Genomic DNA, 17,122 nt, shown 5'->3' with positions numbered 1-17,122 from the left:
ACACTCTGATTTTTGTGCTTCTGTCCATTAAAATTAAAACACCATGAAGACAGCATGCTTGTACTGTAAACCTTGATCAAAGCAGGAAATGTATCATTCGGAAATCTGCCCAAACCACACAAGTGTTTCAACCCCAACACATTCAGTATACTTTTATAGGATAACTTTTTGTGTGAAGCAGAATGTGTCTTTACGTGGAAACAGAATCCAAATTATAAGACTTTATTAATAATTCATTGTGTAATGTGGAAAAGTGCTGATACAGTACTATTACTTTACATTACTATTGTATTACAGAATACTTTAGTTAGACTTTTATTAATAATTCATTGTGTATTGTGGAAAAGTGCTGATACAGTACTATTACTTTACATTACTATTGTATTACAGAATACTTTAGTTAGACTCAACAATGAGGTGACTTTTAACACAAAGATGTACAGCACTGACAGTGCTATTGAATGGCACAAATTTAAGAAAAGAGGTACGACTATGTGGGTGTGGACATCAGTATGCACCGCTCTGTACAACAGCAAACAAGTTAGCACAATGTTGGTAAATCAAAGGAAATGGTTCATTCATGATTGCTCTGTTTATTGGCATTTCTCATTTTACATAATTATTGATGTATGCGGGCACATACTGCAACACTGTTGCACACCCGCGAATACTGCTGCAATCTGCACAGCTTAAGAGGTGGGTGTTCTGTTAAACAGTGGTTTTACCCAGCAAGGTCAAGCATTCCAAAGAAATGAACTACCTGCATTATTTTCTGCCAGTTTCAACTAACTAGTAGAACTTATAAGTGATAATATGATGTTGAAAGAAAAGCAGGTTTCACTAACACTTAATGAAAAAAGTAAAGGAATTTAGGTGAGTGAGAAAGACAGACTCTCCATGCACGAAATTATGTTGCATTTCAAATAAGGTAAAACACAAATTTATCAGACATTTTGAAACAAGTATAAGATACTGGATCAATGGACAAAAGGGAAAAGGCGAATGAAAAAAAAGGTAAAGTGGACAGGAAATGAAAATTTTAACAAGATAGTGTAAGAATGGTTCATAAGCACATGGGCAAAAAATTTACCTATGTCTGGCCACATATTGCTGAGTGAAGCTTTAAAAGTCACTAAATAGCTTGGAAATATGCAGCTTAAGACATACACAGGTTGGCTGGACAGTTTCAGAGCTAGGCACTACATCATGTAGAATGAAGTGTGGGGAAACCAAGGATGTGCAGGGCAGTGTAGCAACAGAATACAATACTGTACATCCTAATTGCAAATTATGACCCAAAAGATGTGTCCCGTGCCCATGAAACGGGACTGTTCTATCACGTACTGCCTTCAAAATCTCTAGCAATTAGAGCTGAAAAGTGCACTGACAGAAAAATGCCGAAGGAAAGACTCACTGTACTGCTGTGTGGAAACATGTTAGGTGAAATGGACAAGCCACTGGTGATTCGAAAGGTGACAAAACTATAGACATCAGTACACTTCCCGTCATGTGGTGAAGCAATAAAAAGGTGTGGGTGGTGAGTGGTCTTATGGAAGAATGGATGGGATCTTTAAATAAAAAAAAAAAGAAATTTCCAACTTCACCTTTACCTAGACAATGGAATGTGCTACCCGAAAGTCAAATGATCAAAAGTGAAATTGACTTGGTCCCTGCCAGTTTCAACCAACCTCGCACAACCCATGGATCAGGGGATTATTTACACATTCAAGTCCCATTATAGGTGATTATTGAGTGTTGAAGAAATCGAAAGTGCTTTTGCTCTTACATGCTCAGTTTCTGTCCTGGGTGCAGTAAGTGGGATTAGCTTGTCAATAAGAGAAATGATGCCAGAAGCTTCAATAAAGTGAGATTGGAGGTCAAGAACAAGACACTTTTGTGGCCATCAAAGCTCGAGAAAATATGGCAGCAATGATGTCGCTGAGTTAATTAAAATACAAAACATTTCATGTAGTGCTGACGACTACCTTCAAAGCGTTGTCTTCCTGTCAACTCACTCGCATTTTACTTCACAACAGATTTAGCAGAAAGCTGCAACACAGATGATCAAGAAGAAAAGGAAGAATAAGAAGAAGAAGAAGAGGTAGTGAAGCAAAATGATGTCCCTGGAAAAATTAATATGGTATGCCTGAAGAACCTATTGTGTGCATAAACGATATTATGCAATTTGTAGCACACACATTCTCCAAAGCTGTAGGAACTGTTGTATAGTGGAAGGGGAGGGGGAATTGAATAGGGAAGTCAAATATGTGTACCTCCTTGATATGTGGCAAGAAAAGTGAAATGTAAAGCAAATAAACACAGGAATAATATGTATGTACAACAACCATAAACAAATTTAGAGTAAAAATGCAGAATTGGCATATTATTTACCAGTTAATGTAATTTCTAGTGTTCTGTTGTAGACTACACAGTAAACGAACATCTTACTGTGCGGGAGTGAAGAAGGTATGTAAATATATGCATAATTACCAATTTATGCTTTTGTGCATGATACTGGACATAATTTATGTGGCCTAGTGATTTTGTGTAATCCGGAAACTTGTCCAATTTGGAATATTATTTTAGTCCCAAGCAATTCTGTTCTTAGGAAATTGTACTGTGTATGCAAATCATTAGGATTTCAGTGCAACTGCATGAAGTAGATAGCAACAATACTATGTACATTATGTACACAAAGAAAGTTTATGCAGTGAGTTTCTCATTCAGCAATCACATTTCAATGTTGTATGTTTTTGAGAAGATAGTGTTATGCCATGTGTAAGAAATAGAAACATCCACCAGCATATGTCAAAATTTGGCAGTGGCAAAATCATGGTCTGTTGACACAGTGGTTTATGTTTCCACGATATTGCTGTTCGTATTAATTGAGTCCTATGACTGTACATGAATGTGTAATTGAAAGGTTCAACAGTTCAATACTCAATGTTGTGCAGGATTTCAATAGCCCCACATGACTAGTGCCCAAGGAGATGAACGTATTTTTCGCTTACCCATGCAGGATCGTATAGCCCTATCATGAACCATGAATCAGGAAATGGGCTTGTTTACAAGAAGACAAGATCAACACAGACAGTGTGACGCTATTTGGAACACCATGGCTTGTCAGCACAATCACCAATGTTGGTGGAACCACATCATCTTTCCGCATAAGAGCCAGCAGTGTGTACAGCTTTCTTGTTGCGATGCGGTACACATCACATTTATTGAATAAGAGTCCAATGCACAGAACAAATTCACCATTAATGTCAGTGGATACAGCAGTTTTGATGAATGTTTCCTTGTGTGAAAGCTTCAAAAAGAATTAATGTTACCAGATTCCATTTCTTATCATCAAATGGGCCCAGCATTTGGTGTGATGGTATGAGATACCAATGAGAACATGCCGCTGTCACATCTGGTTCACATAACTGGTGTTAGAAAGCTGGTATTGCATTTTTGGTATGTTAAGACTGGTGGTTTTACCCTATCTTAGAGGTCTCCATGACACTATCTTCCAACAAGATACTGCAATACTGCATGTTGCCCATGCTGTTTCGACATATCTTGATACGGAGAGTGTTTGACTGTTGCCCTGGTCAGCATTTTCTCTTGATTTCTTACCCATTAAAAACAACTGATCACAGGTTACTAAGTGACTATCGTGGCATCATTCGCCAGCCATTCCTATCGATTAACTCTTAGCATATAGGTAAAGCAGCACTGAATAATGTACATTTGTGTGTCAACCGAGCTCAGTTCAACTCAGTGCCCAGTCAGATTAGAACCATTGTTTTGTCAGAGATGGCAGCTGCATATACTTTATTTCACACCTTTTATGCCTCCAAGTCGTGTATATACTAGATCATGCATTCTTCCCTCCATAATGTGTACACACAAGAAGTCATTTGTTGTCATGCCTGGTTTTGCAATTTTAATGTTAAGCATTGTACAGATACTGTATATGTGGTGGGCTACAACAGTACATAGAGAACACTATGCTTTTGTTGTAAATCCAGAAGTCTGATGGATGTTCTATTAAATCAGTTGTTATAGCTTAGCAGTTTATAGTCATTTCTCTATTCCTGTCACTCTGTACCTCTTCTGTTTGATGAGTAATGATTTATTCTCATATACATGTTATTTTGTAAGAAGTAAGTGTGGCTTGATCGATTAAAGATGACACTAGTTTAAGCAATCTCCCGTTACTAGTGATAAAATGCAGATTACAGAATGCAGTGCAGATGGGAAAAAAATAGAAATCACATATAACATTTCTAACTTACCAAGCCCAAAAAAATAAACAAAAAATGAGATCAGAAATCAGTGCTGTTTCATTTCTTGACAGCAATTGTTGCCTGTAAAGAATTATTTTCTCAAGGAGAGCCAATAAACCAGCATATACACTAGTGAGTGCCTGGCAGGCTAAAAAAGGAGGGAGAAGATTAGTTTGTTGTTGTGGCTTGTATGAGTGGTGCTGCTATTGCATTGCAACTCTTGTGTCACAGTTACTGTATGTTAATATCTGTTTGATGAATGAAAATATCTGCATGGTTCTCAATGAAGTTATTTCCCTGATCTAATCTGTGCAACTTTTTTCTCTTGAGACTGACAATTCACTTACAGGGATGCCATTCTGGCATCTTCCTACCCCGTCCCTGCCATCATGCGCTGCTGCTCACATTCTGGCCTCAGCAGCAAGAAACTGTGGTCGTGTGTGTGTGTGTGTGTGTGTGTGTTGTCTATTCTGATGAAGGCCTGTTTGGCCAAAAGCTTTGTTTGACTGTCTTTTTGTTGTGTCTGTCTGTGCCCCAGCAGCTCCACTATGTAGTGATTGGCAACTATCCTTTTCATAATATTGTGAAATAGAGATAGCATTAATTCGAGCCTTTTGATCTGGCATAAAGCATACATTTAAGAATATATGGTAAAAATTAACTTCTGTAACATGTCTATGCCCAGAATACCACTCCATTAACAACATATTTAAAAGAAAACAGCTCATTTAAATCTATATTCTTCGATTGAGCGAACTTATTCTCAGACTGCTCTTCAGTGGCAGTAAGTGGTGAAAGACTAGCATCGCTTGCTCTCAGAACTTCAGTATTTATCATATGAATATTGTACATCATATCACAATTAATGTAGCTTTTCATGTTTGTATAATACTATAGTGTCTCTCCATACTGTTAACTGTGTAACATAGTGCCTATGACTTATTGGTTATGTATGGGTAAGATTCAGCTGCTTCACCATGGAACAAAAGCTTGCTTTTCTTGTGCCAGATTATATATATAATCTGGCACAAGAAAAGCAAGCTTATTTAAGTGGTCTTTAAATATGTCTGCTTGTGTCTGTATATGTGTGGATGGATATGTGTGTGTGTGCGAGTGTATACCCGTCCTTTTTTCCCTCTAAGGTAAGTCTTTCCACTCCCGGGATTGGAATGACTCCTTACCCTCTCCCTTAAAACCCACATCCTTTCGTCTTTCCCTCTCCTTCCCTCTTTCCTGATGAGGCAACAGTTCGTTGCGAAAGCTTGAATTTCATGTGTATGTTTGTGTGTCTATCGACCTGCCAGCACTTTCGTTCGGTAAGTCACATCATCTGTGTTTATATATATATATATATATATATATATGTGTGTGTGTGTGTGTGTGTGTGTGTGTGAGAGAGAGAGAGAGAGAGAGAGAGAGAGAGAGAGAGAGAGAGCAATACTTGTTTGTTTGAAATATTTTTGCAGACATGTTTCACAGTGATTTTAATGATCCAGCTTCACCAACAATTTATATTGTCTTATCTTCTTAAATGTGGTATCCTGTTGGAGTAATGCAGATTGACTGGCAAAACTGTTGACAGGAAGAAATAAAACAGACATTTTATCACACTTGCAGAATGGAATTGTAAATTGTCATCTATCTTTTTACATCTTTTGTCTGTATCGCTTTTCAGAAAATATTAATCTTTGTGTTTTTTTTATAAATAAAACTAAAAGGCCTGTATTTTTAGCTAATAGTTCTTATCAGATAATGTAACTAGTTGCTGATATTGACAGGCTAAATATGCCATAGTCTTAATTCCTTGTGAATGCAAGTGTAGTCTGCATGTTCCATGTAATAGATGCCATTGTATTCTTCAACAGTCTTGTCAGATGGTGTCCAAATACTTTTGGTTATATAATGTAGTAATACAGTGGAACCGCTATTTTACATTTTTGTTCGGTCCAGACTTAAAAACCACAAAACTGAGGAAAATGCAGAATTGAGGAAAATGTTAAAACCTCCCAAAATCTGAGCAAAAACACATGTAATTGGCATATATGATTAAAAATCGCAGTCATCTCCAATATATTGTATAAAATCTGTATAAGTGAAGTAAATTAAGAGTACATTACCATGTTTATCAATAATTTGTGATAATGAATTTCATTAGAGTGTAACAGCAAGTAAAAACTCGTCAAAAAACTGAGATTGGTATCTGGGTACAAGGTAATCGAGCTATTTTCTGACATGATATGACCATAGATTATAAACCAAAACACGCATTTTTGAGGGATCTCTCTCTTGTGCTCATCCAGAATTAGCAAATATTGATGAACATCATGAATTAAAACAAAAATATTGCAGCAGCTAAGCATAAATGCAGACATCTGCTTGGTGACAAAATTCGTCACCATTCCTGTTATTGTTTAATGCTTTTCTTATGAGCCGCACTTTAGGTACTTGCCACCGTCAAAACGTTATTTTAGGCTTGACGAGAGAAACAGAGACGTGAAAAAAATGAGTTTACTCCCCAAATTGACGTTACAAGCTTATTAGAAGTCAGATCAGTGAATTTCTGCACAATGTGTGAAGTGTAAATTTGGAAGACAGCTCAGCACTGGAGTTTTACTTCATGCTCTCAGTGCTGCAAATCTTTACTGTCTACAGTGTGTGGTGCAAAGTACTTATGTGAGTAGTATATGTAATTCTTGGAACTGTAGAGATTAAATTAGATTAGATTCAGTTTTTGTTCCACAGACCCAAGAAATGAGATTATTCTCGTGGATGTGGAACATGTCAGATAGTATAACATAAAAACATAAAATGTTTGAATCGAATGCTTACTACCCTGATAATTTGTCAGGAGACTGTCGAAATAGATGTATACAATGCGGTAAACTGGAGCAGCTAATATTTACAGAATTAACACGCTGTCAGAATGAAAGATTGTTATGCACTATTAATAAATTTACCATACACAAAATACCTAATCCTGACTGTTGTGTCAGATTTGAACACAGAAGTTTTCAAAATGTGCTTCTCCGCCGAAGCAATCATGTGCACAAAAAGTGTATTTTCAGCACTTCACAGAATGCCTTCGCTCCTGTCTGCACTCCCATCATTAAAGGGCCACTACCCTTCTGCACACATCCAGCAGGCAAGCTCATTTTACGTTAGTGTGGTGTGATGCCTGCACTGGCTGTTGGGTGACTTAACAAGTCGCCAGCCAGTAAAGGTTCACTAGCCGAAAATGGTCAATGTTTCCTTGATTATGACCAAGCATATTCTTTGAGACTCAATTTTTGAGTTTAAAAGGATGACGATTTATATTGTTGCTGAATACAGTAAATTGGAAATACTTGCCAAAAGATGAGACTGGCGCAAGGAAAGATGACAGCTGGTCCCCTTCGTCACGCATTGGCTGGGTATGCAATACTTCGTGCTCTGGAACACTTTGTGCCAACTGCCTTGTTTTTCCATTGCTGCTGCGATCTAGCAGTAATTGTATCCTAATTGCATGGTGAAGCAAAACATTGCAAGTTGTGTTGGCAATACCAATTGTGGATTACGTCAGCATTTTCTCCCTCACATGTCCCCTCTCTGCAATGACCTAAAATATTCCCTCAACTCCACCACCACCTGTGGAGCAAACTGTCGGTCTGTTATCAGTAGGAAGAAAACGGGGTGAAGTAAAGTGAGGCGTCAAGTAAGAACTTCGATTTGAGATAAACATTACTAGGAAGAAACGTAAAATCGGGGAATTTTTAGCACTGCTCTTATGGATTTTTCATAAGGGCTACGAATTTATGATGTAGAATTGCAAAAAATGTAAAATCGGAAAATGTAAAATAGAAGTTCCACTTTAGTGTGATGAAACAAATAGCATTTAATTGACTTGTCATTGAGTGTGTCGGCCTTATGTATTTCTGTGTACTTTAATGACACCGAATAAGGCTATTGTAGATTGTAATCATTGTAATAGATTTTCTTATTTCCTCTGCATTGACTACAAAACTGAATTTTAATTTTCAGGGATTTTATTAGAACATTAGCACATTTCAACAAACCTCTTATAGCAGGTGTTAATGGTGCAGCAGTTGGTTTAGGTGTAACAATGCTACCTTTTTTCGACATGGTGATTGCAAGTGATAAAGCAACATTCTACACACCATATGCTAAACTTGGACAAGTACCTGAGGGTGGAGCCACAATGACATTCCAATACATGTTTGGAAATTGTTTGGTAAGTAACAGTTAACTCACTTTAAGATTATTTTCATACTTTGTCTGTTAGTAGTGAGTGACTGGTCACTTTTCTGCAGAAGTGTAAAAATTTTCTTCTCTTGAAATTTATTACTGAATAGCAGAATAAGAATGTTTGTCCCTTCACAATGACTGTGCTGACCTAGTAAAATAAAAGCTTTTCCCAACATTATAGAGAAGGTTTCTTGGCAATGTTTAGTCTATTACTGTATACATGCACTCAGTTTTTGACAATATAATGTAGTTAAATAGATAAAGAAATCTACTCACTAAGTGGCAGCAGAACACACACATCCTGTTGACAGGACGCATGGCCCAAAATCTAGCCTCCCACATTAAAGATACCGACCACTTCCTTCACTGATTCTTCATCATGCCCACCCATTTACCTCCTGTATCCCTACTAATCACAGTTGACAACACTTCTTCACTGTTGACACCTCTTCCTTGTACACCAACATCCCTCATGATGATGGTCTTGCCGCTGTTGAACCTCTCCCAACATCCTTTAGACTCTAAACTCACTAACTCATTCCTCATACACCTTATTAATTTATTCTAACAAACAATTAGTTATCCTTTGGAGGGAAGATATACAAACGAATCTAAGACACAGCCATGGGCACCTGCATGGCACCTTCTTACGCCAACCTGTCTATGGGCCATCTAGAGGAAGTCTCCAACAACACAAACCCCTGGTCTGGTTCAGGTTCATTGATGATATCTTCATGATCTTGACCCAGGGCCAGGACATCCTATCTTCATTCCTTCAGAACCACAACACTTCTCTCCCATACAGTTCATTTGGGCCTGCTCAACCGAGCGTGCAACCTTCCTGGACATTGACCTCCTCTTCTCTGATGGCTCCATCCATACCTCTGTCCACATTAAACCCACCAATTGCCAATGGTACCTGCATTTCGACAGCTGTCATCCCCTCCACACAAAAAAATCTACCCCTTACAGGCTTGCCACATGGGAATGGTGTATCAGCAGGGACGGGAGCTTACTTGCTTAGTACGCTGCAAATCTCTCAAAAGCCTTCAAAGACAGACACTATCCCTGAGACCCAGCCCACAGACAGATTCCCCATGCCATATTCCCACACTACAATCCTCCCACCACCCCCAAGAACCAGCTGCAGAGGAATGACCCCATCACCACTCGATGCTACCATGGGCTGGAATAACTACCACATCCTTCAGGGCTTTGACTATTTATCATCATGCCCTGAAATTAGGGACATACATCCCAAGATCTTTCCCACCCTTCCACTCCACCAGAGGTTGGGCAGCCTGTGAAAGCATCCATGTCATATACTAGCTCTGCTGCAATCATTGCACACCTTTTTATGTTGGTATGACCATTAACCACCTGGGCACCATACAGGATGAATGGGCACCACCAAACTGTGACCAAGAGCAAAGTGAACCAAACTATGCCAAAACAAACAGGTGTACATAACAAAATAGATTTCAAGGGCTGATTCACAACCTGGGCCATCTGGACTCTCCAATCCACTACCAGTTTTTCTGAACTTTGTAGATCCATTCTCCACTCCCATAATCTTCCTGGCCTCAGTCTATGACAACCGTCCCTACACCTCCACTCAACTGTTCCTGCCCCCTCTGTCCAGTCACCTCCTCACAAGTCACCTCCTCGCTCCCACATTGTGTGCTGCTCTGTGCCACTGCATTAAGTGGTCTTTTCCCTGTCTCTGCTCCTATCCTTTCTGCTCCCTATGTTTTCCCCTTCCTCTCCCTTCCCCATAGCCTCCTGACACTGCATCTGGCAGCCCTGTATGCCGCCTCTAGTCTCTCCTGCAAGCTTCACCCGGCAGCGCTGATTCCTCTTTCCCCACTCGTACCCTGCTATACTTCCCCTTTTTTCTCCCTGCCCTGGATTTTTGCTCACATTCAATGTGTTTCTGCTGCAGTCTGGCCGAAGTGCCCAGAGGTAGCGGTGGCGTGTATGAGGTGTGGTTGCTTGTATGAATGTAAATGTGTTTCTCTTTTCTGAAGATTGCTTTGGCCGAAAGCTTACATGTAAACAGTCTTTTCATCGTGCATGTCTGCAACTCAGTGTGTCATCTTTATGGTGAGTAGCAATCTGTCCTGCTCATAATGTTGTTGTTATTCCTACCTTGACTTTCTATTGGTTAATTTTATCATGCAGCAACACTGATACCGATCTGGTATCCCCTTGCCACACACACACACACACACACACACACACACACACACACACACAGTTTCTAAGGGCAGGAATCCAGTTTCTAATGCTATCTCATAAATTTTTTCAGACAAGTGAGCTGCTGTTTGGGTGTCGCAGAATAACAGCCAGTGAAGCTTTGCACTTCGGCCTGGTGACACGCATTTTATGGCCTGATCGTTTCCAAGAGGAGCTGATTCCTATTGTTCGGGGGGTTTCAGCTCAATCAACCCAGGTAATTTTTGGTACATCAGTGCCAGGTGTTGCAAATTTAATCAATCTTAACAAAAGGATCTTGCCTTTGTTAAGTATCTATTGTTAAATGAAATTGCAAGATAGTGTTTCTTCATGATTTTTAACAACTCGTCTGAGCATCAGTGTTCTATATGGCTCGTGCAATCTTTTAAATTTTTTTCAGTCACTCTTGATGCCATCTTCATTCTGAGACTAACAGGGAAAGTACCACAGCTTGAATGGCTAAAACTGAATAAAAATAATTTTAAAATGAGGTGTTACTGTTCTACGACCTGTGAAGATCATTTATCTGTAAAACTCTGCATTTGTGCACAATCAATGATTGCAGGTTAGCTAATCTAAAGACTACAGAATCACAAGTCACTGAAGATACAATACAGAGTAACAGACAGTTATGGCCAACAGGTTCACAAAAGTCATAAATGAGGTATTTTATCTTGAAAAAAAGTTAAACTGTATGTCAAAATTTGCAGTACTTACAGTCACATTTCTCAAAATAGAAATTGCTGTGTTGTCATATGTTCATCCCTTATTGTTGTCAAATTGCAAATGTGGAATTTCAGTCAAGTGATTAAAGTGCAGGGGAATGGAAAGGCTCATGGCAAAGATCTGGAAAATGTGGTTGCTTCGTCTTTTGATATTGAATATCTGCAGTGCCAGTACAGCAAATATGATGTGGTATGTTCACTGTTGTCTTCATCATACTGTTCTGTTCCATTGTATTTTAATCACTACACTGAAACTCCACATTTAACCTTCCATGATGAATAAGGGAAAAGTGTAGGACAACACATGAACTTCTGTTTTGGAAACATACCTTTAGGTGAATAATACCCTATTTATGACTCTTGTGAATCTGTTGGTCATATTTGGCTGCTAAATCGTTTTGTTTCTCCAGCAATTTGTGGTTCTGTATCTTTTAGGTTAGTTAATTTTCAAACATCATTTGTTTACAAATGCAATTTTTACACATAAATGTTTTTACTCGAAATGAAATTTAAAGTCCTTTTCATTCAGCTTCAGCTGCAGTATTTTCTTTCTTATTTTCGCTGGAGATGAATGGTCAGCATTCGATAACTGTATAATTAAATTTAATGGTCAAAATCACTAATTCTCTAACACATGTTGATCCAAATATCAGGTACACAGTACATTGTAAATAAGTTCTAAGAGACTAAAGAAGAGAGAGATAACACACATGCATAACAAAGGTAGCACAACAGGTGCATAAAATACCTGATCAAGAAAATTCCAACAGGACCTTGGTACAAATATCAGACTATTGGTTGTAGATGAAAAATTTGTTTTTATTAGGAGTTGTGGAAGTGTACCTGACAGTGGCACCAAGAAAGAAGTACATTTACACATTTGAAACATTTAGATCGAATCATTTACCAAAAAATTAAGAGGTTAAGGGGAAGGAAATGAATGGCATAGAAAATGGCATCTGCATAGGACAGTTTAGGGAATCATTTGGAAACCATGAATAACTGGTCTTTTGTATGAATACCCCTCTCTGGAAATAATATTCAGTGCCTTAACCATTATACCACCTCGGTTGGTGAACACTGTAAAGAGTGACAAAAATTTGACATAAACACTACGTACATCATGTTAGTTATGTAGAACCACTAATCAGACAGTAAATGACTTTCATTGAGAATGGTTATTGTCCATAATAAATTATCAAGTCTCCAAAGAAATTCCTTGTGTGAAAATCTCCATTCACTTTTCAGATCAATCCTTCTATGTGATTAATTCAGGATCTATGAGAAGTTAAGTATTTTCAAGTTTTTGAAAAATGCTGTATTGGATTCTTTATTCTGTGTTAATGATGAGGTTTTATTTTATGGAACAGACATGTAGTAAAAGATGATTCAAATATTTGGTTGCGCAGTGGTTTGGCACTACATTGGAATTTTTGTATAACACAGTCATCACAAAATAGTGGAATAGAACTGCTAATGATGTAAGATGAAAGTCGTCGTCCCCCCCCCCCTCCTCCTCTCTCTCTCTCTCTCTCTCTCTCTCTCTCTCTCTCTCTCTCTCTCTCACACACACACACACACACACACACACACACACACACACAGTATTCCTTTTAGAATGGCATTTTACTAATTCTTGTGGAGTGAGATTTAATTTGTAGAGAGCTTGACACATCACTCCCATCCTGCTACTTACCAGAAAATTAGTGCAGTTAGTTGAATAGTTGAGGAACACCATTAAGAAAATATTGAGAACCGGCATTTGAAGTTGACTGCAGGACGATCCTGTTGCCTCCAACAAACATTGCTTGTGAAGATCATGAAGATAAGATATGAGAAATTAGGGCTCATTTTGGGCTCATACGGAGGCATATAGATAGTCATTTTTTCCTTGTTGTATTTGTGAGTGGAACAGGAAAGGAAATGGCTAGTAGTGGTACAGGGTACCCTCTGCTAGGTGCTGTAAGGTGAACTGCAAAGAATTGATGTAGGTGTGGATGTAGATGTAGGTAGTAAGTAGAAGTGGTCTTGTAATGTAGAAATCGTGTGCTGTACTTCAGAGTGGAGAATTTGATAGCTTAGAAAAAGAGGATGAATTTTTCAGCTATGCTGTACGTACCATTTGGCGTACTATGTGCCTCTGATTTCTGTATTATAATCCCATCAAAGACCTTCTGTGTTGAAGAACGCACTTACCATACTTCACAACTGAGTATTTTTATTCAGCCGAAGTTGTTACAAAGACCTTAGTTGGCATGATAGAGTAGTAGTTTGTAATGTGTTAAAAAAGCATATTGTTTTATCTTTCCAGAAGTTGAATTACAGCGTAGAAATAATTTCCTAACACAGATATACTTAATGTGTATTTAAAGTGATTTTTATTTTCTATTTTAGGTTTAATACATACAACTTGTGCTCAAATATTTACTTGTTTAACAACAAAAACAATCAGTTATTGATAAAATTATGTAATTGTGTAGATAAAAATATACTCATTGAGTGGCGGAAGAACACACACATAAGACTATTGTGGCTGGCAACCTTTCGGAGCCAGTGGCTCCACCTACAGGCAGAGGGGTTGAAGAGAAAGGAAGAAGGGCGAAGGAAAAGAACTGCAGAGGCCTAGCAAAAGGAGTAGATTTTGGGAAAGTCACCCAGAACCCAATGTATCCCGTCTCCTCCCTGAAGAAGACACTATTAGTTCTGAAAACTAGATAGTGTCAGTTTTATGTGCATCTACTAGCAGTTTTATACATTTTGTTGCCTCAAAGAAAACAATGACCAACAATTCCCTCTCATAATTCATTAGTTTTATTGGTCAAATTTTACTTCGATACAAACAAGTAAATCAAAGATCTAATCACCAAGTGGCAGCAGAACATACACGTAAAAGACTGTTGTGATTGGCAAGCTTTCAGTGCCAGTGGATCCTTCTTCAGGCAGAAGGTTGAAGGGGAAGGAAGAAGGGTGAAGGAAAAGGACAAGAGAGGTCTAGGAAAAGGGGTAGAGTTTGGGAAAGTTGCCCAGAACTGCGGGTCAGTGGAAACTTACCATATGGGATGAGAAGGGAAGATTGATTGTTGGGGACTGCATCAGACGAACAGGTTTGAAAACCTGAGAGCTTAAAGGTGGAAGACAGGATAATATGCAAGACAGAGATTACTACTAAAACATCATGTATGAGTTAATAAGTGTAGGAAGCTAAGTGCATTGTACATAACAGCCCAGATCACGTAAGAAACCATCCTTACGGCAGAACAGGGAACCGTAAAAATAGTTTTCCCATCGGTCAACAGATGTCACAGGCGATGCTACAATGCTAACTGACCTGTCCATGTCACGGAATTGGCAACGCTGTATCTTCGGTGACGTGAATTAGGCTGATTTGTGTTCGGCTAGAGCGCTGCGCGCGAAATGCATTCGTCACACAGCTGACTGTAGCTCATGATCGACTGTGGTTTTTCCCGAGTTTTCAATCGAAGAATGTAGATTAGCTCCTGTAATTCTACAAACCAAGTTTATTTCTACTGTAGGGATACTTCTCACAATCATATGCGAAATGAAATAAATGAAAAGTAACACACAAATATTTCTCACGAGTTACTGTTGAAATGAAGACTGTATTGCAGTCACATTGGTTTTACACTCGCCTTCCATGCCTTCTATTTCCTCTTTGTTATACAGCTCTTCTGATACTGATTATGGTGGTAAAAAAGATCTCCATGTGCAGGTTAACACTATAAAGCTTTCAAAATCTTCTCAACGTCTTGGAAATATAATCAGTTAGTTTACTGACAAACTGCACTGAGCAGTGGGTTTCGCGTCCTGACATTACCGACAGAATTATTTATTTTGCATAGAGTATGTATAGGGATTATGTGAGTTATAACGGCAATATATTTTTTACATTGAGACTGTAAATAAGTTTAAGAAACAGATTTTGATTTCTTTCTAAGTATTTCTGTAAGTGTTCTTAAGTATAATCACATTTTGCATTTGATTACTCTTAGTTGTAAACAAATATAATTTCATGTACGCACTTAACAATGATATCTTCGAAAAAAAAATAAAGGAAGGGGTGCCACGTTATATCAGAATATAAGGTCAACAAAATTTAGATGGGATCGAATGCTTAGGGCTCTTTATTAATTCTTACTCATAACTAACTCATTGATTTACCTGGATTTAAAATCCACTTCCGTAACCTTTCTTTATCTTTGTCGGGAAATCTGAACATTTTTAGTTCAGGATTTGTTCGTCTACTCCTTCCACAGTTGATATATTCGCAGGCACTCAGCATGACGACTCAATCCACTACCACCGGTATGTCAGAAATAGCTGTACTTCTCAGATGCCAAACGGTGGAAAGCTGCACATGTTCGGACGATGTTGTCACATATTTCACAGAACAGAGTGCCATCTAGTGGTTGGTGCCACAAGTAAGGGTGTGACGCTGTCACTGCCTGGTGGCCGTTCCCTGACAAGGGTTGCCTGCTAGACCAAGCGATCGGGCAATCTGTTTCTTACGTGATCTGGGATAACAGAGACAGGAGGGGGCAGTGAAAAATAGACGGGAAGGACAATGACCTCGGCCCCTGTTTCACCACAAGTGCCACCTGGATTCTTCCCCCAGACACCAGTTTCTCAGAACTCCCCAGGTGGGAACTACCACTACAACATGTCCTTGGTTTTGCTACCCACCTGGCCTTAATTTACGTTAATTTCTTCCGTCTCAGCCATTCTCCACTGTAACTGCTCTTTGCTTCACTCCATTTTAGTTTTCTACATCTTTCATTGTCTTTCTCATATATTTTTCACTGCCCCCTCCCATCTCTGTTATGTTCAATGCACTTAGCTTCCTACGCTTATTAACTCGTACATGATGTTGTAGTGGTAATCTCTGTCTTGCATATTATCCTGTCTTCCACCTTTAAGCTCTCAGGTTTTCAAATCTCGTCCAATGCAGTCCCCAACAATCAGTCTTTCCTTCTCATCCCGTATGGTAAGTTTCCCCTGATCCGCAGTTCTGGGCAACTTTCCCAAAATCTACCCCTTTTCCTAGACCTCTCTAGTCCTTTTCCTTCACCCTTCTTCCTTCCCCTTCAACCTTCTGCCTGAAGAAGGATCCACTGGCACTGAAAGCTTGCCAATCACAACAGTCTTTTACGTGTGTGTTCTGCTGCCACTTTGGTGATTAGATCTTTGATTTACTTGTTTGTATCAAAGTAAAATTTGACCAATAAAACTAATGAATTATGAGAGGGAATTGTTGGTCATTGTTTGCTTTGAGGCAACAAAATGTATAAAACTGCTAGTAGATGCACATAAAACTGACACTATCTAGTTTTCAGAACTAATAGTGTCTTCTTCAGGGAGGAGAAGGGATACATTGGGAACAGTACAAAGGAAGGGCAGGCCACACATACCGCTATATGAGAGAAACCCACTTGTAGTGATGAGCGTAGATGAGGATCTTTGCCCTTCCCTCTTCATCACTACCTAAGGGTTCCTCTTGTCCTGGGATCTAAGTTACCAGGTCTTCATTTTTAAGCTTCTCCAACTCCATAAGGAAGGAAGTACTAATTCCGAAAGCAAGATATTAATGCTGCCTTTACTTTCATAGGTTTGTGTTGTCAGTACTACACA

General features: G+C 38.8%; 1 protein-coding gene across 3 annotated transcripts in view; it reads left to right on the top strand.

Annotated features, from left to right (window-relative positions):
• The window catches only part of LOC124605662, a 100,038-nt gene that overhangs the window by 46,462 nt on the left and 36,454 nt on the right, over positions 1 to 17,122 (top strand). For all 3 annotated transcript variants that reach the window (XM_047137498.1, XM_047137497.1, XM_047137496.1), the window contains 2 exons: positions 8,292 to 8,502; positions 10,825 to 10,968. In XM_047137498.1, the coding sequence (XP_046993454.1) occupies positions 8,292 to 8,502; positions 10,825 to 10,968 (355 nt within the window). The remainder of the gene's footprint in view (positions 1 to 8,291; positions 8,503 to 10,824; positions 10,969 to 17,122) is intronic.

This window comes from Schistocerca americana, chromosome 3, assembly GCF_021461395.2.
Source record: "Schistocerca americana isolate TAMUIC-IGC-003095 chromosome 3, iqSchAmer2.1, whole genome shotgun sequence".
NCBI lineage: Eukaryota > Metazoa > Arthropoda > Insecta > Orthoptera > Acrididae > Schistocerca > Schistocerca americana.
Note: the sequence above shows the minus strand (reverse complement) of the source record. Positions and strands in the feature narration are given on the sequence as shown.